The following is a 23,798-nucleotide window of genomic DNA, read 5'->3' on the forward strand; positions in this document are numbered from 1 at the left end:
GTCTGACGAGTCCTTATTTCAAATTGTTTTACAAAAGCTGGCACAAGTGGCAAAAAAGACTGAGAAAGTTGAGGAATGCTCATCAAAAACTTGTTTGGAACATCCCCCATTTTAACAGGCTAATTGGGAACAGGTTGGTGCTATGATTGGGTATAAAAGCAGCTTCCATTAAATGCTCAGTCATTCATTAACAAGGATGGGGCGAGGGTCAACACTTTGTGAATAAATGCGTCACCAAACTGTCGAACAGTTTAAGAACAATATTTCTCAATAAGGTACTGCACGGAATTTAGGGATTTTCCCATCTCTGGTCCGTAATATCATCAAAAGGTTCAAATAATATGAAGAAATCACTGCACGCAAACGATGATATTACGGACCTTTGACCCCTCAGGCGGTACTGCATGAAAAAGCAACATCAGTTTGTAAAGGATTTCACCACATGGGCTCAGGAACTGTTCAGAAAACAACTGTCAGTAACTACAGTTTGTTGTTACATCTGTAAGTGCAAGTTAAAACTCTACTATGCAAAGCGAAAGCCATTTAAAGAAAAACTGTCAGCTTTGCTGGGCCCAAGCTCATCTAAGATGGACTGATGCAAAGTATGTAATTATATGTGGTCTGACCAGTCCACGTTTCAAATTGTTTTTGGAAACAAAAGGAACAAAGAGGAAAATAACCACCTGGACTGTTGTATGCGCAAAGTTCAAAAGCCAGCATCTGTGATGGTATGGGGGTGTATTAGTGCCCAAGGTATGGGTAACTTACACATCTGTGAAGGCACGATTAATGCTGAAAGCTCCATACAGGTTTTGGAGCAAAATATGTTGCCATCCAAGCAACGTTATCATGGACGCCCCTGCTTATTTCAGCAGGACAGTGCCAAGCCACGTGTTACAACAGCGTGTTTTTTTTAATTTTTTATTTTTTATTAAGGATCCTTATTGGCTGGTTGCCACAACAACTCACTAGTCTTACTGGGGTCCACAAACTCAATACAATTACAAGTAAAAACATACAATTATAACTAGACGATACAGAAACAAATACAAATCATCAACAAGCAAACAAGCAAACAATTTACAGTCTCAGAATATGAATTACCATATAAATATAACTACACAATACAAAACCAAACAAAAGTCATCAAGCAAACTAATTTACAGACTCAGATAGAATATTAGTTTCCTTTTAAAAACCTGTTGACTTTCAATGCCGGTGAGAATTAGAGGCAGGTCAATCCAGAGCGATACAGATCTATAAGTAAAAGATTTCCGCAATGCATTCTTCCTGGGGCGAGGGAGTACAAAATGACCCTTACTAGACACCCTGGTATTATGATTATGCATAGTGCTACTGTAAAATATTTGGGCCATGAGAAAAGCAGGGGTTTTACTACTGGTTACTGATTTTAACATTATTAGAGTATTATTGTAGCTGAGATAGGCGCCAACGCCCCCCGTGACCCCAAAAGGGAATAAGCGGTAGAAAATGGATGGATGGATGGAGTATTAGCAGACAGGAAAGAGAAGCATGCATTTGGTTCACATTGCTTCTTAGTAAACAACCCAGAACCAGTCGTGCTGCCCTATTCTGGACAATCTGGAGTTTACTGATCTCACCACTTGCAGCAGACGCCCAGACTGTAGAACAATATTCCAGATGACACAAGACTAAACTATTAACAATCTGACAAAGAAGAGGTCAATCAACAAAAGGAGCATGTTTCCTGGAAATATCAGCAGCCCTTCCCATATTTCTAGCTCTATCACTGATATGACTTGAACATCTCTGGTCAAATATTTTACTATGACTTCGTAATAAAAGAGTGTTTACTTACACATCTGTGAAGGCACCATTAATGCTGAAAGGTACATACAGGTTTTGGAGCAACATTTGTTGCCATCCAAGAAATGTCATCATGGACGCCCCTGCTTATTTCAGCATGACAATGCCAAGCCACGTGTTACAAGAGTGTGGCTTCATAGTAAAAGAGTGTGTGTACTAGACAGGCCTGCCTGTAGTCCAGACCTGTCTCCCATTGAAAATACTTGGCGTAATATGAAGCCTAAAATACCACAATGGACTGTTGAACAACTTAAGCTGTACATCAAGCAAGAATGGGAAATAATTCCACCAGAAAAGTTTCAAAAATGGGTCTCCTCAGTTCCCAAACGTTTCTTGTTTAAAAGGAAAGGCCATGTAACACAGTGGTAAAAATGAAAAATGTTCCTGTGGCAACTTTTTGTAGGGATGCCATAAAAGGCCTACTGAAATGAGATTTTCTTATTTAAACGGGGATAGCAGGTCCATTTATGTCTCATACTTGATATCACCATATTTTTGCTGAAAGGATTTAGTAAAGAACATTGACGATAAAGTTTGCAACTTTTGGTCGCTAATAAAAAAGCCTTGCCTGCACCGGAAGTAGCAGACGATGTTCGCGTGACGTCACCGGTGTGAGGGCTCCTCACATTCTCACATTGTTTATAATGTGAGCCACCAGCAGTAAGAGCAAATCGGACCGAGAAAGCGACGATTTCCCCATTAATTTGAGCGAGGATGAAAGATTCATGGATGAGGAAAGTAAGAGTGTAGCACAAAAAAAAAAAAAAAGGCCACGGCTCCAGGCGGCAGTGGGAGAGTTTCAGATGTAATTAGACACATTTACTAGGATAGTTCTGAACAATCCCTTATCTGCCTATTGTATTATAGTGTTTTAGTGAGATTATAAAGTCATACCTCGAGGTCGGATGGCTGCGGTGAACACCAGTGTCTCCGAGAGAAGCCGAGGAGCCAAGATCAAAGCTGCCTTTTTGAGCTGCAGTATGAGGTCGCGTAATCCACTCAAGTCTCCGGTAAGAGCCGACCCATTATCCCAATTTTCCCATCCAAAAACTCGCTGGTTGACGTAGAGACGCTGAGATCATTATCCATGCGTTTGTCACGTATCGTCTCGATTACTGTAACGTATTATTTTCGGGTCTCCCCATGTCTAGCATTAAAATATTACAGGTGGTACAAAATGCGGCTGCTAGACTTTTGACAAAGTTTGATCACATTACGCCTGTACTGGCTCACCTGCACTGGCTTCTTGTGCACTTAAGATGTTACTTTAAGGTTTTACTACTTACCTATAAAATACTACACGGTCTAGCTCCAGCCTATCTTGCCGATTGTATTGTACCATATGTCCCGGCAAGAAATCTGCGTTCAAAAGACTCCGGCTTATTAGTTATTCCTAAAGCCCAAAAAAAGTCTGCGGGCTATAGAGCGTTTTCCGTTTAGGCTCCAGTACTCTGGAATGCCCTCCCGGTAACAGTTCGAGAAGCTACCTCAGAAGAAGCATTTAAGTCTCACCTTAAAACTCATTTGTATACTCTAGCCTTTAAATAGACATCCTTTTTAGACCAGTTGATCTGCCGCTTCTTTTCTTTTTATCCTCTGTCCCCCCCTCCCTTGTGGTGGGGGTCCGGTCCGATGACCAAGGATGAAGTACTGGCTGCCCAGAGTCGAGACCCAGGATGGACCGCTCGTCGGGACCCAGGATGGACCGCTCGCCTGTGTATCGGTTGGGGACATCTCTACGCTGCTGATCCGCCTCCGCTTGGGATGGTTTCCTGTGGACGGGACTCTCGCTGCTGTCTTGGATCTGCTTTGAACTGAACTCTCGCGGCTGTGTTGGAGCCACTATGGATTGAACTTTCACAGTATCATGTTAGACCCGCTCGACATCCATTGCTTTCGGTCCCCTAGAGGGGGGGGTCGCCCACGTTTGAGGTCCTCTCCAAGGTTTCTCATAGTCATCATTGTCACTGGCGTCCCACTGGGTGTGAGTTTTCCTTGCCCTTATGTGGGTTCTTCCGAGGATGTCGTAGTCGTAGTGGTTTGAGACATTTGCGATTTAGGGCTATATAAATAAACATTGATTGATTGATTGATTGATGTTCGCTTGACCGCTCTGTGTTAAAGCTTCACAACAAACAAAGAAACACCGGCTGTGTCTCGGTGCCAAAGACAGCTGCAATCCACCGCTTTCCACCAACAGCATTCTTCTCTATAGTCTCCATTATTAATTGAACAAATTGCAAAAGATTCAGCAACACAGATGTCCAAAATACTGTGTAATTGCGCAATGAAAAGAGACGACTTTTAGCCGTAAGTGGTGCTGGGCTAATATGTCACAAACACGCGTCATCATTCCGCGACGTTTTCAACAGGAAACTCCGCGGGAAATTTAAAACTGCAATTTAGTGAACTAAAAAGGCCGTATTGGCATGTGTTGCAATGTTAATATTTCATCATTGATGTATCAATCAATCAATCAATGTTTATTTATATAGCCCCAAATCACAAATGTCTCAAAGGACTGCACAAATCATTACGACTACAACATCCTCGGAAGAACCCACAAAAGGGCAAGGAAAACTCACACCCAGTGGGCAGGGAGAATTCACATTCAGTGGGACGCCAGCGACAATGCTGACTATGAGAAACCTTGGAGAGGACCTCAGATGTGGGCAACCCCCCCCCTCTAGGGGACCGAAAGCAATGGATGTCGAGCGGGTCCAACATGATACTGCGAAAGTTCAATCCACAGTGGCTCCAAGACAGCAGCGAGAGTCCCGTCCACAGGAAACCATCTCGAGCGGATCAGCAGCGTAGAGATGTCCCCAACCGATACAGGCGAGCGGTCCATCCTGGGTCCCGACGAGCGGTCCATCCTGGGTCTCGACTCTGGACAGCCAGTACTTCATCCATGGTCATCGGACCGGACCCCCTCCACAAGGGAGGGGGGGACATAGGAGAAAGAAAAGAAGCGGCAGATCAACTGGTCTAAAAAGGAGGTCTATTTAAAGGCTAGAGTATACAGATGAGTTTTAAGGTGAGACTTAAATGCTTCTACTGAGGTAGCATCTCGAACTGTTACCGGGAGGGCATTCCAGAGTACTGGAGCCCGAACGGAAAACGCTCTATAGCCCGCAGACTTTTTTTGAGCTCTAGGAATCACTAATAAGCCGGAGTCTTTTGAACGCAGATTTCTTGCCGGGACATACGGTACAATACAATCGGCAAGATAGGCTGGAGCTAGACCGTGTAGTATTTTATACGTAAGTAGTAAAACCTTAAAGTCACATCTTAAGTGCACAGGAAGCCAGTGCAGGTGAGCCAGTACAGGCGTAATATGATCAAACTTTCTTGTTCTTGTCAAAAGTCTAGCAGCCGCATTTTGTACCAACTGTAATCTTTTAATGCTAGACATTGGGAGACCCGAAAATAATACGTTACAGTAATCGAGACGAGACGTAACAAACGCATGGATAATGATCTCGGCGTCTTTAGTGGACAAAATGGAGCGAATTTTAGCGATATTACGGAGATGAAAGAAGGCCGTTTTAGTAACGCTTTTAATGTGTGACTCAAAGGAGAGAGTTGGGTCGAAGATAATACCCAGATTTTTTACAGAGTCACCTTGTTTTATTATTTGGTTGTCAAATGTTAAAGTTGTATTATTAAATAGAGGTCGGTGTCTAGCAGGACCGATAATCAGCATTTCCGTTTTTTTTGGCATTAAGTTGCAAAAAGTTAGCGGACATCCATTGTTTAATTTCATTAAGACACGCTTCCAACTGACTACAGTCCGGCGTGTTGGTCAGCTATAAACTATCAGACTGTGTGGTCGGGAGTAGTGGGTTTCAGTAGGCCTTTAAATTCCAAGTTAAGGATTATTTGCAAAATATATTTTTTTTATCAGTTCGAACATTAAATATCTTGTCTTTGCAGTCCATCCATCCATCCATTTTTTTTACCGCTTGTCCTTTTGGGATTTGCGGGGGGTGCTAGAGCTTATCTGAGCTGCAATCGGGCAGAAGGCGGCGTACACCCTGGACAAGTCACCACCTCATCACAGTGCTAACACAGATAGACAGACAACATTCACACTCACATTCACACACTAGGGCTGATTTAATGTTGCCAATCAACCTACCCCCAGGTGCATGTTTTTGGAAGTGAGAGGAAGCCGGAGTACCCGGAGGGAACCCACGCAGTCACGGGGAAAACATGCAAACTCTTCATAGAAAGATCCCGAGCCCGGGATTGAACCCAGGACTACTCATGACCTTCATATTGTGTCTATTCAATTGAAATACGTTGAATAGGATTTGCAAATAATTGTATTCTGTTTTTATTTACTATTTACTAGGGGTGTGGGGAAAAATCGATTCGAATACAAATCGAATCGAATACGTTGTGCGATTCAGAATCGATTCTCATTTTTAAAAAATCTATTTTTTTGTTATACATTTTTTTTTTTTTAATAAATCCAACAAACCACTACACCGCAATACCATAACAATGCAATCCAATTCCAAAACCAAACCTGACCCAGCAACACTCAGAACTGCAATAAAGACAGAAACACGACACAGAACAAACCAAAAGTAGTGAAAAAAAATGAATATTATCAACAACAGTATCAATATTAGTTATAATTTCAGCATAGCAGTGATTAAAAATCCCTCACTGACATTATCATTAGACATTTATAAATTAAAAAAAAGAATAATAGTGTCACAGTGGCTTACGCTTGCATCGCATCTCATAAGCTTGACAACACACTGTGTCCAATATTTTCACAAAGATAAAATAAGTCATATTTTTGGTCCGTTTAATAGTTAAAAGAAATTTACATTATTGCAATCAGTTGATAAAACATTGTCCATTACAATTATAAAAGCTTTTTTTTTTTAAATCTACTACTCTGCTTGCATTTTCAGCAGACTGGGGTAGATCCTGCTGAAATCCTATGTATTGAATGAATACAGAATCGTTTTGAATTGGAAAAATATCGTTTTTTAATCGAGAATCGAATCGAAAAAATCGATATATTATCGAATTGTGACCCCAAGAATCGATATTGAATCGAATCGCGGGACACCCAAAGATTCACAGCCCTACTATTTACACAACATGCCAACTTTATTTGGTGTTGGGTTTTGAACCACAATAACATTCATTCCTACTAAACAGGTACAGGTGAAAAGACGTTATGTGTTTACCTGTTTTTCCAGTGTTCTTCATCGTCGTCTTATTGGAAGATTCCTTATCGAAGCCCTCTAGTGTTAGTTCCTGGAACTCAGTGGATACTTTGGTGTCCTGGTCCACGATATTGATTGGCGATTGCTTTCTTTCCTTACATTCTGGGAAGGCCGACGCCCAGCCCTCCTCCGGTCCGTACGTACCTGGCAAAGGAAGCGGGTTCTCATTAGAAGACGCACGCATCATAGCGGAGTAGACTTTAGAAGGGTATTTCAAGGAGCATCTCAGAGACATGGAATATCCTCTGAAAGCTGTGCTGCCAAGACGTCGGAATTATAATGAGACGTTGTTCACAGAAAAAACATCAAAGGCTTTAAACTGAGGCAGCTGCTTTAAAAAAATAAAATACAAAAAATAAAAAAAGCACCAGCACCATCTGCATTTGCAATGTTATGATTCTAAGACAGCTGTCTTTGGTGACATTTTGCAGATAAAGTCAATGATTATGCACTGTTGACCTCCTTCTCAAGTACATCCTAGACGGCTAATACGCACAAGATGTCTGTCACATTGGGGGCTGACAGGGGACACACGGGGACGCCTCAGAGGAGTCACAAGTTATATTTACATCCTTGAACAGTAAACGTCCGGTGTAACAGCCTGAGGAGCACCGGAGTCTCTCAGGAGAGGTTTTCAATGAGCATTACTTGCTGGGAAAGACGGTGTCAGTGAACCCGTCTTCTTTGGTACCTGGATATCTATTATCGTTGGCATTAAGGTTGTAGCCATGTGATCTCTTTGTGTCTGCCTTTAAGCACTACTGGGAAAACAACAGCGAGCGATTTACAATAGCTGGCTGTGGTTATGGAAACAAGTAGGGGTGTCTTACAAACCCCGTTTCCATGTAAGTTGGGAAATTGTGTTAGATATATTACAATGATTTGCAAAACATTTTCAACCCATATTCATTGAATAAGCTACAAAGACAACATATTTGATGTTCAAACTGATAAACATATATTTTCTTTTTTTAGCAAATAATCATTAACTTTAGAATTTGATGCCAGCAACACGTGACAAAGAAGTTGGGAAAGGTGGCAATAAATACTGATAAAGTTGAGGAATCCTCATCAAACACTTATTTGGAACATCCCACAGGTGTGGAGGTTAATTGGGAACAGGTGGGTGCCATGATTGGGTATAAAAAGAAGCTTCCCAAAAAAAATGCTGGTTCTTTCACAAGAAAGGATGGGGCGAGGTACACTCCTTTGTCCACAACTGCGTGAGAAAATAATCAAACAGTTTCAGAACAACATTTCTCAAAGTGCAATTGCAAGGAATTTAGGGATTTCAACATCTACGGTCGATAATATCATCAAAAGGTTCAGAGAATCTGGAGAAATCACTCCACGTAAGCGGCATGGCCGGAAACCAACAGTGAATGATCGTGACCTTCAATCACTCAGACGGCACTGTATCAAAAACCGACATCAATCTCTCAAGGATATCACCACATGGGCTCAGGAACACTTCAGAAAACCACTGTCACTAAATACAGTTGGTCGCTACATCTGTAAGTGCAAGTTAAAGCTCTACTATGCAAAGCAAAAGCCATTGATCAACAACATCCGGCTTCTCTGGGCCCGAGATCATCTAAAATGGATTTATGCAAAGTGGCAAAGTGTTCTGTGGTCTGACGAGTCCACATTTCAAATTGTTTCTGGAAATATTCGACATCGTGTCATCCGGAACAAAGGGGAAGCGAAGCATCCAGACTGTTATCAACGCAAAGTTCAAAAGCCAGCATCTGTCACGGTATGGGAGTGCATTAGTGCCCAAGTCATGGGTAACTTACACATCTGTGAAGGCACCATTAATGCTGAAAGGTACATACAGGTTTTGCAACAACATATGCTGCCATCTAAGCGCCATCTTTTTCGTGGACACCCCTGCTTACATCAGCAAGACAATGTCAAACCACATTCAGCACGTGTTACAACAGCATGGCTTCGTAAAAAAAGAGTGCGGGTACTTTCCTGGCCTGCAGTCCAGACCTGTCTCCCATCGAAAATGTGTGCCGCATTATGAAGCCTAAAATACGACAGCAGAGACCTCGGATTGTTGAACGACGGAAGCTCTACATAAAACAAGAATGGGAAAACGTTTTGTTGAGTGTTATTAAAAGAAAAGGGGATGTAACACAGTGGTGAACATGCCCTTTCCCAACTACTTTGGCATTTGTTGCAGCCATGAAATTCCAAGTTAATTATTATTTGCGAAAAAAAAATAAAGTTTATGAGTTTGAACATCAAATATCTTGTCTTTGTAGTGCATTCAATTGAATATGGGTTGAAAAGAATTGGCAAATCATTGTATTCCATTTATATTTACATCTAACACAATTTCTTAACTCATATGGAAACGGGGTTTGTAGAACTAGTGTGCCGTGAGATACAGTCTGGTGTGCCTTGAGAGAATATGTAATTTTACCTATTCTGCAAAAAGGTAATAATAATCTACAGATGCTCATGTATCCATGTTATACTCTTCCATATCAGTAGGTGGCAGCAAGTAGCCAATTACTTTGTGGATGTCGGAACATGGTTTGTTGTGATCACAATATGCAGACGACAGTTTGCAGGCAAAAAGATGTCTAATGCTTAAACCAAAAATGGACAAAAGGTGAGTGCCGCTAAGAAAAAGCATTGAAGCTTAGGGAAGACTATGCAAAACGAATCTAAAATTTAACTGGTTGCAAAGTACACAAAAACAGAATGCTGGACGACAGCAAAGACTTACAGCGTGTGGAGCAGACGGCGTCCACAAAGTACATCCGAACATGACATGGCAATAAACAATGTCCCCGCAAAGAAGGATCACGACAACTTAAATAGCTTTGATTGCTAAAACAAAGCAGGTGCGGGGAATAGCGCTCAAAGTAAGACATGAAACTGCTACAGGAGAACACCAACAAAAAAGGAAAAGCCACCAAAATAGGAGCGCAAGACAAGAAGTAAAACACTACACGCAGGAAAACACCAACAAACTCCAAATAAGTCAGGGTGTGATGTGACAGGTGTTAACAGTACACCTACTTTGAGACAAGAGCTATATTGATGCATGCTTGTTTATTTTTTGAATTCATATCCAACACTTGCGAGAACAACTTTCTATTGTCAATATCGACTGCTGAGTTTCATTTTTTTATGTATTCTGCTGATTGTGTGCCTCCGGATTTTTTCAATTAAAAAAATGTGCCTTGCCTCAAAGAAGGTTGAAAAATACGGTCTTAGAATAGTCTACATTTTGACGGCGCATATTTAAAGGGGTCACATTATGATTTTGTTTACTCCAAGCAAAACTTATTGTGGTCTACATAACATGTAATGGTGGTTCTTTGGTCAAAACTTTGCATGGATTATGTTACAAATAGCATCTTCAAGTCGCTTTCTGACCGTCCTTTCACGATGCACCGTTTAGTTGGAAGGTCTTATTTACGTGCCTCCACTTCGACAGTGGTCCTCCCCTTCATCTTTGTTGTATTGGTGATTTTCAGCACTTCTGTCTGGAGTCTACTGTGGGATTAAGTTTGAACTAAACGCTACCAGTGTTAGTAAAAACGACGGTCCCCTCCAAGGTTTCTAATTGTCATCCAATTGGGTTGGGTTTTTTCTGGCCCTGATGTGGGAATCTGAGACGAGAATATCGTTGTGGCTTGTGCAGCCCTTTGAGACACTTCTGATTACGGGCTATATAAATAAACTTTGATTGAATGATTGAACAAAAGTACCACAATTGGGTGTTCGCATGCAGGACATTCAACATTTATGAAGACTAGAGATGTCCGATAATATCGGCCTGCCGAGATTATAGGCCGATAAATGCTTTAAAATGTAATATCCGAAATTATCAGTATCGTTTTCAAAGTTATCGGTATCGGTTTCAAAAAAGTACAGAGTGCCAATTAACCTTAAACGCACTTCCTTTGCGTACCAGCCCAGCCACATAATATATGCCATTTCGACGACACATAGGTGAATGCAAGGCATACTTGGTCAAAAGCCATACACGTCACACTGAGGGTGGCCGTATAAACAACTTTAACACTGTTACAAATATGCGCCACACTGTGAACCCACACCGAACAAGACTGACAAACACATTTTGGGAGAACATCCAGACCGTAACACAACAGAACAAATACCCAGAACCCCTTTCAGCACTAACACTTTTGTATTTTTTTTTGTAGGTGTTGTTTTGAGGCATGTTTAAAAAATAAAATAAAATAATGCACATTGTGAAAGGTAAAGTATAGTATTTTTCACAGTTGTATCAGGTTTATATCAGGGAAAGCATGTCCCTAATTCCAATATGCTGTTTTGAGAAATGTTAAAAAAAAATGCACTTTGTGACTTCAATAATAAATATGGCAGTGCCATGTTGGCATTTTTTTGTATAACTTGAGTTGATTTATTTTGGATAACCTTGTTACATTGTTTAATGCACCACAACAAAATTAAGCATAATAATGTGTTAATTTCACGACTGTATTTATAGGTATCTGTTGATATTAGCTAATAAAGAGTCGGACAATATCAGAATATAGGATATCGGCAAAAAAGCCATTATCTGTAAAGGACAAAAGCCAGTCCGTGATGAGAAAGTGCACAAAGAATGCGTCGAATCTGCTACCGTTAACCTATTTTCCCCCGTTTTGGCAAAAACAAATATGTTGCACGGGAAATGAGTCATTCTCTGCAGTGTAACAAATGCAGGTCATTTATTTGCTCATAACGGTTTTATCCAAAGTTCTTTCATGCTGTATTTTGCGACCCATGCCTTCCAATGTGATTGGCAGCCTTTGGGCACTTTTGATCGGCTGCCATCCATCTTCCAAATCTGATGATACACCAAAGCAATGCCCTGCCCAATCAGCAGATGCCCTGTGATCACAATCCCGGATAGACAGATGTCTTCCCCGTCCTCGACGGGAAGCACTGAAAGGCACATGATACTCCTTTTATCCCACGGGTTTCTCACGTACCCTGCAGCGATCGATCCGTCAGGCCATGTAGGGCAATAGCGCTTAAAATAACAAAATGAACAATATTGCCACAGCTACTTTATTGAGTTACTAATTACTCTTACAATGAGGTAACTGATTTACTAACTCAAAAGGTTTTGTGAAAAGTAATTTGCAACTGTAATTAATTACTTTTCTTAAGGTAAGATGACCAACACTGTACGCTACTTTGTATTAGAAATGGCAACAGCACAGGATGCATGTGCATGTACGAACCAGTCTGCCCCAAGACAAGAGGATAGCAAAAAAGAAGGAGCTTTTTGATTGGCCCTGCACTCTTCAATCAATCAATCGATCAATCAATGTTTATTTATACAGCCCTAAATCACAAATGTCTCAAAGGACTGTACAAACCACTACGACTACGACATCCTGGGAAAAACCCACATAAGGGCAAGGAAAACTCACACCCAGTGGGCAAGGAGAACTCACACCCAGTGGGACGCCAGTGACAATGATGACTGTGAGAACTTTGGAGAGGACCTCATATGTGGGTAAACCCCCCCCCCCCCCCCCCTTCTAGGGGACCGAAAGCAATGGATGTCGAGCGGGTCTAACATGATACTGTGAAAGTTCAATCCATAGTGGCTCCAACACAGCCGCGAGAGTTCAGTTCAAAGCGGATCCAAGACAGCAGCGAGAGTCCCCTCCACAGCAAACCATGCCAAGCGGAGTCGGATCAGCATCATAGAGATGTCCCCAACCGATACACAGGCGAGCGGTGCATCCTGGGTCCCGACGGGCGGTCCATCCTGGGTCCCGACTCTGGACAGCCAGTACTTCATCCATGGCCATCGGACCGGACCCCCTCCACAAGGGAGGGGGGGACAGCATCTACATGCTGCCGCTAGGTGACCTCATACACAAATACGGTGTTAGCTTTCACTGTTATGCTGATGACAACCAACTCTGCATGCCCCTAAAGCTGACCAACACGCCGGACTGTAGTCAACTGGAGGTGTGTCTTAATGAAATTAAACACTGGATGTCCGCTAACTTTTTGCAACTCGACGCCAAGAAAACGGAAATGCTGATTATCGTCCCTGCTAGACACCGACCTCTATTTAATAATACCACCTTAACATTTGACAACCGAACAATTACACAAGGCGACTAGGTAAAGAATCTGGGTATTATATTCGACCCAACTCTCTCCTTTGAGTCACTCATTAAGAGTGTTACTAAACCGGCCTTCTTTCATCTCCGTAATATCGCTAAAATGTGTTCCATTTTTTCCACTAGCAATGCTGAGATCATTATTCATGCGTTCGTTATGTCTCGTCACGATTACTGTAACATATTATTTTCAGGTCTCCCTATGTCTAGAATTAAAATATTACAGTTGGTACAAAATGCTTCTGCTAGACTTTTGACAAGAACAAGAAAGTTTGATCATATTATGTCTATACTGTATATACATTTATATACATATATACCTATATATATACCTATACTGGCTCACCTGCACTGGCTTCCTGTGGGCTTAAGTTGCGATATAATACTACACAGTCTAGCGCCATCCTATCTTGCTGAACACATATTTCTTGCCGGGACATATGGTACATATGTCCCGGCAAGAAATATGTGTTCGAAGAACTCCGGCTTATTAGTGATTCCCAGAGCCCAAAAGAAGTCTGCGGGCTATAGAGCGTTTTCCATTGGGGCTCCAGTACTCTGGAATGCCCTCCCGGTAACAGTTAGAGATATGCTACCTCAGTAGAAGTCTCATTTTAGAACTCATTTGTATACTCTAGCCTTTAAATAGACCCCCTTTTTTGACCAGTTGATCTGCCGTTTATTTTATTTTTTGCTCTGCCCCCCTTTCCCTTGTGATTGGGGGAGGAAGGGTACAGGTCCAGTGGCCATGGATGGAGTGCCTACTGTCAAGAGTCGAGACCCGGGGTGGACCACTCGCCTGTGCATCGGTTGGGACATCTCTGCGCTGTTAACCCATCTCCTCTCGGGATGGTCTCCTGTTGGCCCCACTATGGACTGGACTCTCACTATTATGTTAGATCCACTATGGACTGGACTTTCCAAATATTATGCTAGACCCACTCGACGTCCATTGCACCGTTCTCCCCTTGAGGGGGGCAGGGTTGGGGAGTGACCCACATCTGCGGTCCTCTTTTCTCTTTTTCATCCCACTGGGTTGAGTTTTTCCTTGCCCTGATGTGGGATGTGAACCGCGGATTTTGTTGTGGCTTGTGCAGCCCTTTGAGACAGCTGTGATTTAGGGCTATATAAATAAACGTTGATTGATTGATGATTGATTGATTACAGGGCGGACTACAGCTACACTACAAAATGATACCATATATTGTGTTTGTGATTTTTGTAGTTTTTGTATTTGTTACTGCTTTCTTAGACAGTGTTCTGTTTTTCGCCCGTTTGTTTTCTGTTTGTAGACCTTGCTGGGCCTGATGAGGGGGCCGAGCCAGCAGTCACACCTGAGACTGATCAGGACATTAGGCCTTCTTGAGCAGTGTGCTGCATTTGTTTGGTGTGAATCGTTGCTTGGACGTTACTATCGTAGCTTTTGCGAGTATTTCTAAGATATTGTGCTCCTGGCTTCATGCTCCCAGGCATTTGCTATTGTTTTTACTTTTTTTTCAGTTCTCTAGGAGTATTGTTTGCTGTTTGTTTTTGGACTATTCAGTTTATTCCCATTTGTGTATGTTTGTGCCTATGCTCTACTTTGTATTTTTTTGAAGCCTTTTGCTTCGCTTTTTGTCGATACCTTTTTGCCGTTTTTCTTTGTCTGCTACTATGGAATAAAACATCCATTGTTTTTTTATTTATATTTTAAACCTACAGTATTTGCCTTGCTTCAGGGGTTCTGTCTCACAACTTTTGATATACAGTTGTGGTCAAAAGTCTTGAGTTTCCAATAATTTCTACAACTCTTACTTTTTTGTGATAGAGTGATTGGAGCAAACACTTGTTGGTCACAAAAAACATTCATGAAGTTTGGTTCTTTTATGAATTTATTATGGGTCTACTGAAAATGTGAGCAAATCTGCTGGGTCAAAAGTATACATACAGCAATGGTAATATTTGCTTACATGTATTTTGGCAAGTTTCACTGCAATAAGGCGGTTTTGGTAGCCATCCACAAGCTTCTGCTTGAATTTTTGACCACTCCTCTTGACAAAATTGGTGCAGTTTAGCTAAATTTGATGGTTTTCTGACATGGACTTGTTTTCTTCAGCATTGTCCACACGTTTAAGTCAGGACTTTGGGAAGGCCATTCCAAAACCTTAATTCTAGCCTGATTTATCCATTCCTTTACCACTTTTGACATGTGTTTGGGGTCATTGTCCTGTTGGAACATCCAACTGCGCCCAAGACTCAACCTCCGGGCTGACAAGTTTAGGTTGTCCTGAAGAATTTGGACTTTAATGCTCCTTTTTCATCGTCCCATTTACTCTCTTTAAAGCACCAGTTCCATTGGCAGCAAAACAGGACCAGAGCATAATACTACCACCACCATGCTTGACGGTAGTTATGGTGTTCCTGGGATTAAATGCCTTGCATTTTCCCCTCCAAACATATTGCTGGGTATTGTGGCCAAACAGCTCAATTTGTGTTTTATCTGACACAGAACTTTCCCCCAGAAGGTCTTATCTTTGTCCATGTGATGTCAGATGAAACAAAGATTGTTCTTTACAAGTAAACGTTGGACCACAGCTGTATATGGAGACATCCGCTGATGTCACAGGGCAGAGCAAATCCCAAACAACTCGTTTGGAGGAAGTACAAAGGAGTGCAAGATTGTTTTATAAGTATCCCTGCAATGACTTCATGGTTTAATTGAAATTTTTTTGGGATCCATGTCGATCCCAAATACTCAGCAGCAAGTACTGTACTTGTAAGTAAGAAAAGTTTGTTTTGTATATCATGGGCCCTTCAACAATGTAGCAGTTTTACTGTCAAATGCTTAAGTTCCATTTCACCAGTTACAGTTTTACAATTGGATTGATGAAACTTGGGTAATACTATGAATTATAATACTCTTGCGTCGAGAGCCCTGCATATGTTGCACTGGCGGGCCTTTACATTAGGTGACCTTTAACTCTAAAATAATCCTCCTGTTTACGGGTTATTAAAATGTAACTGCACTATTTTAAAAAAAAATGCCAATCATTCACAATCATAATGTAAGACAAGAACACACACACGTTTCTTGTTTTTATGAATTTTAAATAGTATAATAAATGCGATCAAAAGTCCGCTTAGGATGGAGCATATGGAAGTAGATTTCTTCTGCCTACAAAAGCCTTTAAAAAAATCCATACACACATGCTGTAAGTATAAATGCAATGTAGTATAGGCACATTTTATAATTACATTCAACATTTACATATTTTGCTGACTTTAAGCATATGTGGCACTGAATGTTGTTTGTCTATTTGTGTTGGCCCTGTGATGAGGTGGCAACTTGTCCATAGTGTACGCAGCCTTCCGCCCGTGTGCAGCATTCCTTGGGAACCCGTTAGGGACGAGGGTTAGAAAATCGGTGAAAGATGAAATTCGCTTAGATTTTTTCAACATCATATTACTCACTGCAGACTCCATGAGAGCCGGCAATTGATTGATTGAAACTTTTATTTGTAGATTCCACAGTTAAGTACATATTCCGTACAATTGACCACTAAATGGTAACACCCGTATAAGTTTTTCAACTTGTTTAAGTCGGGGTCCACGTTAATCAATTCACAAACATAATACAACATCACTTACTGTACAATGTCTGCTGGACATTGTACCAACTTGTGGGAAGATGTACTCATCCTTACACTATCCAGGTGAGATGTATGATTGATGATCTACGATAAAGTTTGACGAGCAAGGAAACGAGGAAGCAACTGATCAGTCCAGAATGTCAACATTGGAACACAAGCTTGTGATCACAACCCTGCTATAAATAGTTTGTCTGCGTTAGCGCTTACAATAACAATATCACTAATAGAGTGGCCTAGTGGTTAGAGTGTCTGCCCTGAGATCGGTAGGTTGTGAGTTCAAACCCCGGCCGAGTCATACCAAAGACTATAAAAAAAATGGGACCCGTTGCGTCCATGCTTGGCACTCAGCATCAAGGGTTAGAATTGGGGGTTAATTCACCATAAATGATTCCGGGCGCGGCACCGCTGCTGCTCACTACTCCCCTCACTTCCCAGGGGGTGATCAAGGGGATGGGTCAAATGCAGAGGACAAATTCCACCACACCTAGTGTGTGTGCAACAATCATTGGTACTTTAACTTAACATTAAATGGTTAATAGTCATGTCACAGAATTTAAATGGAGTATTGTTGTTTTTTTTTGGATGTGTTGGAAAACATGTATATGCCCTTGTGTAACATTTAGGCATTGTTTTAGTTAGAAACTAACCTAACGTACTGTACTTTTAGTTTTTGATGCGAACCTAACATATGATGCTTTAGCCTCGAGAAGAACTGCATGTACCAATGCACAATCCAACTGCCTATTCATTTGTTCAATGTCAAAGGTTACGCCATCCCAACCGCTTTTATTGTAAAACAAATGACACATCTCTCACTTACGTTTCCTTACAGACTTGCTGTGAATTCAAACTGTACCTTTTGAGATGCTCAAGCTTCTCAAATAAATCTAGAAAGACCATTTTTTTGACTACTTGATTGGAAAATGTACAATACAACTCGGAAACAGAGAGTGGTATGCCCGTAATGACCACTGGAACAGATCATCCAGACTAAAACAGAGACGTCTGCCTCCAACCCGCTGAATGGACAGGAGGACCGGCCGTGACTTGGTGCCTCAGTAATTGCTGCGGCATTCCAGCAACAGTCCAGACCTACAAACTACTAAATTCTGTAATGTAAAATATTCATTTGAAAGACATTGAACTAGTCCTGATTTTTTAAATTTCCTTGGGGTTAGGTACCCTTGGTAGAAGTTCCCGGGGTTAGCTACCCTTGGTAGAATTCCGGTGACATTTGTCATATTTAAACTAAAAGCTGGCAGTAAAAGTTTGTCTGCTTCTGCTCGGCGTGGTCAGGTAACGTAAGGTAAGCGACAATTTCATCTGGGTGGGAGAAATTTCTTCCACTTAAAGAAAAGTTGACCAAAAAATTGTACGCAAACGGCTTGCAAAAACATTACTACGTAAGTTTTGTTCCTTAACGAAAATCGCAGCACGTAAGCTGAGTGGTTCGCTTACCGACAATTACAGTACATAAGCTCGAGTGGCCAAGTCTGGGACTTGACGGGACTGACATAATGATGGGATCGAACGTCAGAAAAAGTAAGTTCAATGGTCTTCACTGATTTTAATGGCCATGGGAGCCAAATATGGGAAAGACTGTCTCAAATATATTGAAGATTGGGTCAAACTGTTTTTTTTTTTGCGGGAGGAAGTCTGATTTCAAGGCAATCGACTCAGAAGAAAGGTTGAAGTATGCACATTATGAGTGTGAGAGTGAAACATGTACAAAGGCACCGACAACATGTAACAAGTTTGAAAGTGTGGATGTCTGAATGCAGGTTGACAAAATGTAGTCAAAGAAAAAAAATGATAAAGCGCGAATGCTGTTGGTAATTCTAAAACCCTTGCCCCACCACAAGCAACAGCACCATTTGCTCAACTCTCTGCTAGTAACCCTTTTGTTTCTCCACTACCCTACGGCCCCTTCCCCCTGTCAACTCCCTTTATCCGAGGTTGTCCACGAATGATGACAAGTCGGCGGCCTTGTTTGACAACTGGGCTCTGTAGGCCACCAACATCCTCAGAATGACGCTCCTCCTGACCTTCCGGATCCCCCACCAGAGCCTGTGCTGCCGGAAGCCACCGCGCCAAACACCCCCTTGAACCGCCACAGGCTGCCATCAGACCAGCGAAAAAAGGAAAAGAAAGACCAGGCCACAAGTCATGTTGCGTATGATGATGGTGATGATGAACTATCTGACATAACGCCAGACCTGGCACATCCAACGACACCAGTCAAAAATGAACTTTTCAACACGGGTTGTGGCCTCCGTCCTTGAAAAAAGGCAGAGCCATTAACTTCCACCTTCCTGAGCCTATGATCGAGTTTAAAAGTCCTGGTCAAATGCTACATGACCCACAACGCATCGAAGTGGGAGATAACGAACTTCCACCTGTCAAAAATAACAGAACAGCGTTCTGCAACGCGTTCAATACCTTTGTCCGCCCATGGCGTTCAACTGGCGGCGAAATCACAACCATTCTAAAACAAATACTGCTCTCCGCAGTCTCAGCTCTGGTCTAAGTATCGACAAACCAAGATTTAAGAGCCGCCTGAACCGTCTGGGACGATGATGGTGCATGAGAAACACACATAAATGGCAACTCGCCCACATCGAGAAGGCGCTTCCACCGCAAACTTATTCGGACGCTGTCTTCGGCTTCAAACAGTCAGGCCAAGCCCGTTGAAAAATACTACGTATCGGCAAACCAAGATTTAAGAGCCGCCCAAACCTTCTGGGACGATGACGGTGCATGAGAAACACACGTAAATGGCATACGCACCCACATCAAGGAGGCGTTTCCACCGCAAACTTATTCAAACGCTGTCTTCCGCTGCAAACAGTCAGGCCGAGCCTGTTGAAAAATACTACTGCCGGTTTGAAAAGGTCTGGGCTGTTAACTGTGGTCATCAACGGCCCGAAGATTGGGGTCACCGTTTGGACCACTTCGAAGGAACTATGCGCACTTCTTTTGTCAATGGCCTCCGCCCTCCACTTAAAGCAACGGTCGAGCAGTCGATCCTGAGCGGCTGGAATCAGGCCCGCCTAGACAAATGTCCAGAGCACATCATGCATGCTGAAAAGAAAAAAAGAGGAAAACAAGAGCAAGCGTGTCAACCAAGACAGCAACAATGCTCTCGCTGGATTGAACGATGCACCACAGTGCTCACCTTGATGCAAGATGCACAATAATGACTAACTCCCTCTGTCCCACTAACAGCAACACCAACGCCCCCGAGCTGGTCGAGATGATTGCCGTGGAGGAATAAGTGGACCGCCCTTTCAGATGCTCGACAATAGCGTCTGCTTCAGTTGTGGCCGCCTTGGTCATTGGGCTAGAAACTTTTCTGTGAAGAAAAGGGGCTCAACAAAGGCTAGCGACACGATCCAGACCAGCGCAACAACAGAGACTCTTACCAACCATGTAATGACCACAACTTGTGGGGAGGCCCTGAAATCTTGAGCAATGCTTCCGACTGACTCGATGTAAACCTTTGTGCCGTAACATTAGATGGTGATATGCACCTACCCAACACACTTTCACACACTACACTACTGCAACCTGTTCTACAGTAATGCCCACCCGAAGTTCCCCACTGTTAACATGGTTAAAAATTATGAAAACAAATTCTCTTTTAGTAGTAGATTCTGGTGCTACAAATGCTGTTGTCATAACTACTAATCCGTCGGTACCGCTCAGCCGAAGCCCTGTTACCTCACAATACGCGGACGACACGTCTGTGTGTAAACCCCTCTCGCGCCCAGTCACCTGGAAATACGACGGTGTCACGTCTTCAACCCAACATCAGTTTGTAGTTTAATCAAAAATGTCTGATCAATCTTTCTGATTGCGACCTAATGCTAAAAATGGGGATGGTTTTGACATGTTCACCTGATGGTATGGTGATCACTCGCTCGGCTAACACTGACATGTTACTCTCGCCCTAGTATGTCTACGGCTGGGCGATGCCCTTTGAAGATGGCCAACGGTTGCTAGTCCTCTTGGACACCCAAATTCTCTAAAGGCCTCCAAATTAAAGGTACCCCCAAACTCCACCACACATGTTTCTCGAGGTCCAAAATAACCTTATGCTGACATATTACTGGACAAGCTAACTGTTACACTGCAGGTGCAGACTATCTAGCCTGCGTTACTTTGTCTTCCATTCAATTGGAATACTTCTAGGTCCTTGAGTCAACTCCACACATCTCGCTGGCCAAATCTTCTAACATTCAGTGGCAGGACAATGGTTATTTTGTGTTGCACTTCCTACACGCTAATGACTGGCTACCCCCCAGCACTAACCGACTATGCTACTCTCCATCTCTTGATGCTTACCAGACTGCCCTCCCGACAGATGTTCAGGCTTTACCTACTGTCGGGATTTCGCCTGATTCAGTTTGCATGACTTTGGCTCGCGTACCTGCTCCAGTCCACTGTTAACTACGGCTTACCTGTGGGCATCCCATAAATATGATGTCCATCCATCCATCCATCTACTTCCGCTTATCCGAGGTCGCGTCGCGGGGGCAGCAGCCTAAGCAGGGAAGCCAAGACTTCCCTCTCCCCAGCCATTTCGTCCAGCTCCTCCCGGGGGATCAACAGGCGTTACCAGGCCATCCGGGAGACATAGACTTCCCAATGTGTCCTGGGTCTTCCCTGTGGCCTCCTACTGGTCGGACATGCCCAAAACACCTCCTTAGGGAGGCGTTTGGGTGGCATACTGACCAGATGCCCAAATCACCTCATCTGGCTCGTCTCCATGTGGAGGAGCAGCGGCTTTAGTTTTAGCTCCCTCAGATGAGAGAGCTATTCAACTTATCTCTAAGGGAGAGACCCGCTACTCGGCAGAGGAAGCTCATTTCGGCCACTTGTCCCCAAGATCTTGTCCTTTCAGTCATAACCCAAAGCTAATGACCATTGGTGAGGATGGAAACGTAGATCGACCGGTAAATTGAGAGCTTTGCCTTCCGAAGCCCCTTCGATCCGCCTGTCGATCTCACGATCCACTCTACCCTCTACCCTCACTCGTGAACAAGACTCGGAGGTACGTGAACTCCTCCACTTGGGACAAGATCTCCTCCCCAAACCGATGTCGGTCCGATTAAAAATTGCGACCCTGTCAAAATCACGCCAAAATCCTGACTACAGACCAGCCAGACGACAGTATCCACTTAGACCTGACGCTGAACAGGGCACCTTGCCTGTTTACCAATTATTTCTTGAAAATGGCATTAAGGTTTAACCTCTAGAAAACATCAGGTGCTTTAAACGTTTGGAAAACGATCAGCTATTTATAACTATTTATAAATATTATATCATTATTCAGCTGTCTTCTAGGAAAAATGAGAGCAGTCTGCTCACGAACATAAGACGCCTTTGAAGCATCTAACTGCAGCCTTGGAAAAAGCAACTGTCTGATAAGAGTACAAAAGCCCATTATTCTTGTGTTTTTTAATTAAAATACAGTGAAGCAAACTACTGATTCTTTCAAACTACAGCCACCGGCCTTGGAGTCATTATAGACCATGGCTTTTGAATTAGTCAAACAAATCAACGCCATTGTGTTTATCACCTTCGGCTTTTATCAAAGATTAAATCGTTTCTACCTTTTAAACAATTTGAACAGGTCATGCATGCTTTTATCTCATCACGTCTGGACTATTTTAATGCACTTTACTTTGGAATAAATCAAAATGCACAGTCACGCTTACAGTTAGTCCAGAACTCTGCGGCACATTGTATAACCGGAACCAAAAACAGGGAGCACAGCACCCCGATTGTCCCTTCTCTGCATTGGCTTCCTGTTTATTTTAGAATTAATTTTAACATTTTACTGTTAGCTTTTAAAGCTTTGAATTGACTGGCCCACAAAATACATCGCGGACCTCATCCATATGTATGCTCCAGCTTGCACATTGAGATCAGAGGCCCAGTTCCAATTTGTGGGGCCTAAAACGAGGCTTAAAACCAGGGGAGACAGGAACCTTCTCTGTTGTTGGCCCTAAACTTTGGAATGTTCTTCCCCCGCATGTCAGAATGGCACCCACTGTTGAACATTTTAAGTCTGGTCCTAAAACCCACTTATTATTCTCTAACTTCTAAATCTTGTGATCCTCTATGTCTTCTAGTGTTTCATTCTATTATATTGATTTGTTTTTATCGTTTTTGATACATTTGTATTGTTTCTTTTACTATCTGCAGCACCCTGGAGACAATTTTGTTGTTAATAGTGCCATATAAATAAAGGGGATTGGATTGGATTGGTTTTTCATAAAGTACTGCTTCTCTTGAGTGCTCTGTCCACAGCACTGAGGCCACGGTGCCGGACCTTAATTGGTCATCCTTTTTTACCATCTTTGCCAACACCCCCTTATCAGCCTCCTTGCTGGTACCTTCCCTGCCTTGCCTTATGGGACTTGAGGGGGCTGCCGCAGGCGTTTTTCGAGTCGGTTTTGGAATTCCTAGAGCAGTCGTTGGTGCTGTTGGTGGAGTACTGCAACCTTTTGCTTGGTGAAAAAGTAGTGAAAAAGGCACAACAGAGTCTCTACCCCAGGAGACTCTGGAAGCTCAAGCTAAACCACAGGATCCTCAGAAATTTCTACTCATGCACAACAGAGAGTGTCATGACTGGAAACATCACCTCTTGGTTTGGGAATAGCACCGCACACGACTTCAACAGACTGCAGAGAGTGGGCAGATCAGCCGAGCGCACCATCGGAGGTGTGCTCCCAACCATCTGCGACGTCTACACCAGACGGTGTAGACCCAAGGCCAAGAGGATAGTGATGGACTCTAGCCACCCAAGCAACTGCCTCTTCTCACTGCTGCAGTCAGGCAGGCACTACCGGAGTCTCATGGCCAACACGAAGAGACTCAGAAGGAGCTTTTATCCCCAAGCCATCAGACTGCTCAACTGCACC

General features: G+C 42.8%; 1 protein-coding gene across 3 annotated transcripts in view; it reads right to left on the reverse strand.

The window, feature by feature from the left end:
- The window catches only part of LOC133542939 (receptor-type tyrosine-protein phosphatase gamma-like), a 797,325-nt gene that overhangs the window by 382,906 nt on the left and 390,621 nt on the right, over positions 1–23,798 (reverse strand). For all 3 annotated transcript variants that reach the window (XM_061887219.1, XM_061887226.1, XM_061887237.1), the window contains one exon: positions 7,062–7,244. In XM_061887219.1, coding sequence (XP_061743203.1) covers positions 7,062–7,244 — 183 coding nt within the window. The remainder of the gene's footprint in view (positions 1–7,061; positions 7,245–23,798) is intronic.

The sequence above is a fragment of the Nerophis ophidion genome, linkage group LG02 (assembly GCF_033978795.1).
Source record: "Nerophis ophidion isolate RoL-2023_Sa linkage group LG02, RoL_Noph_v1.0, whole genome shotgun sequence".
Lineage (NCBI taxonomy): Eukaryota > Metazoa > Chordata > Actinopteri > Syngnathiformes > Syngnathidae > Nerophis > Nerophis ophidion.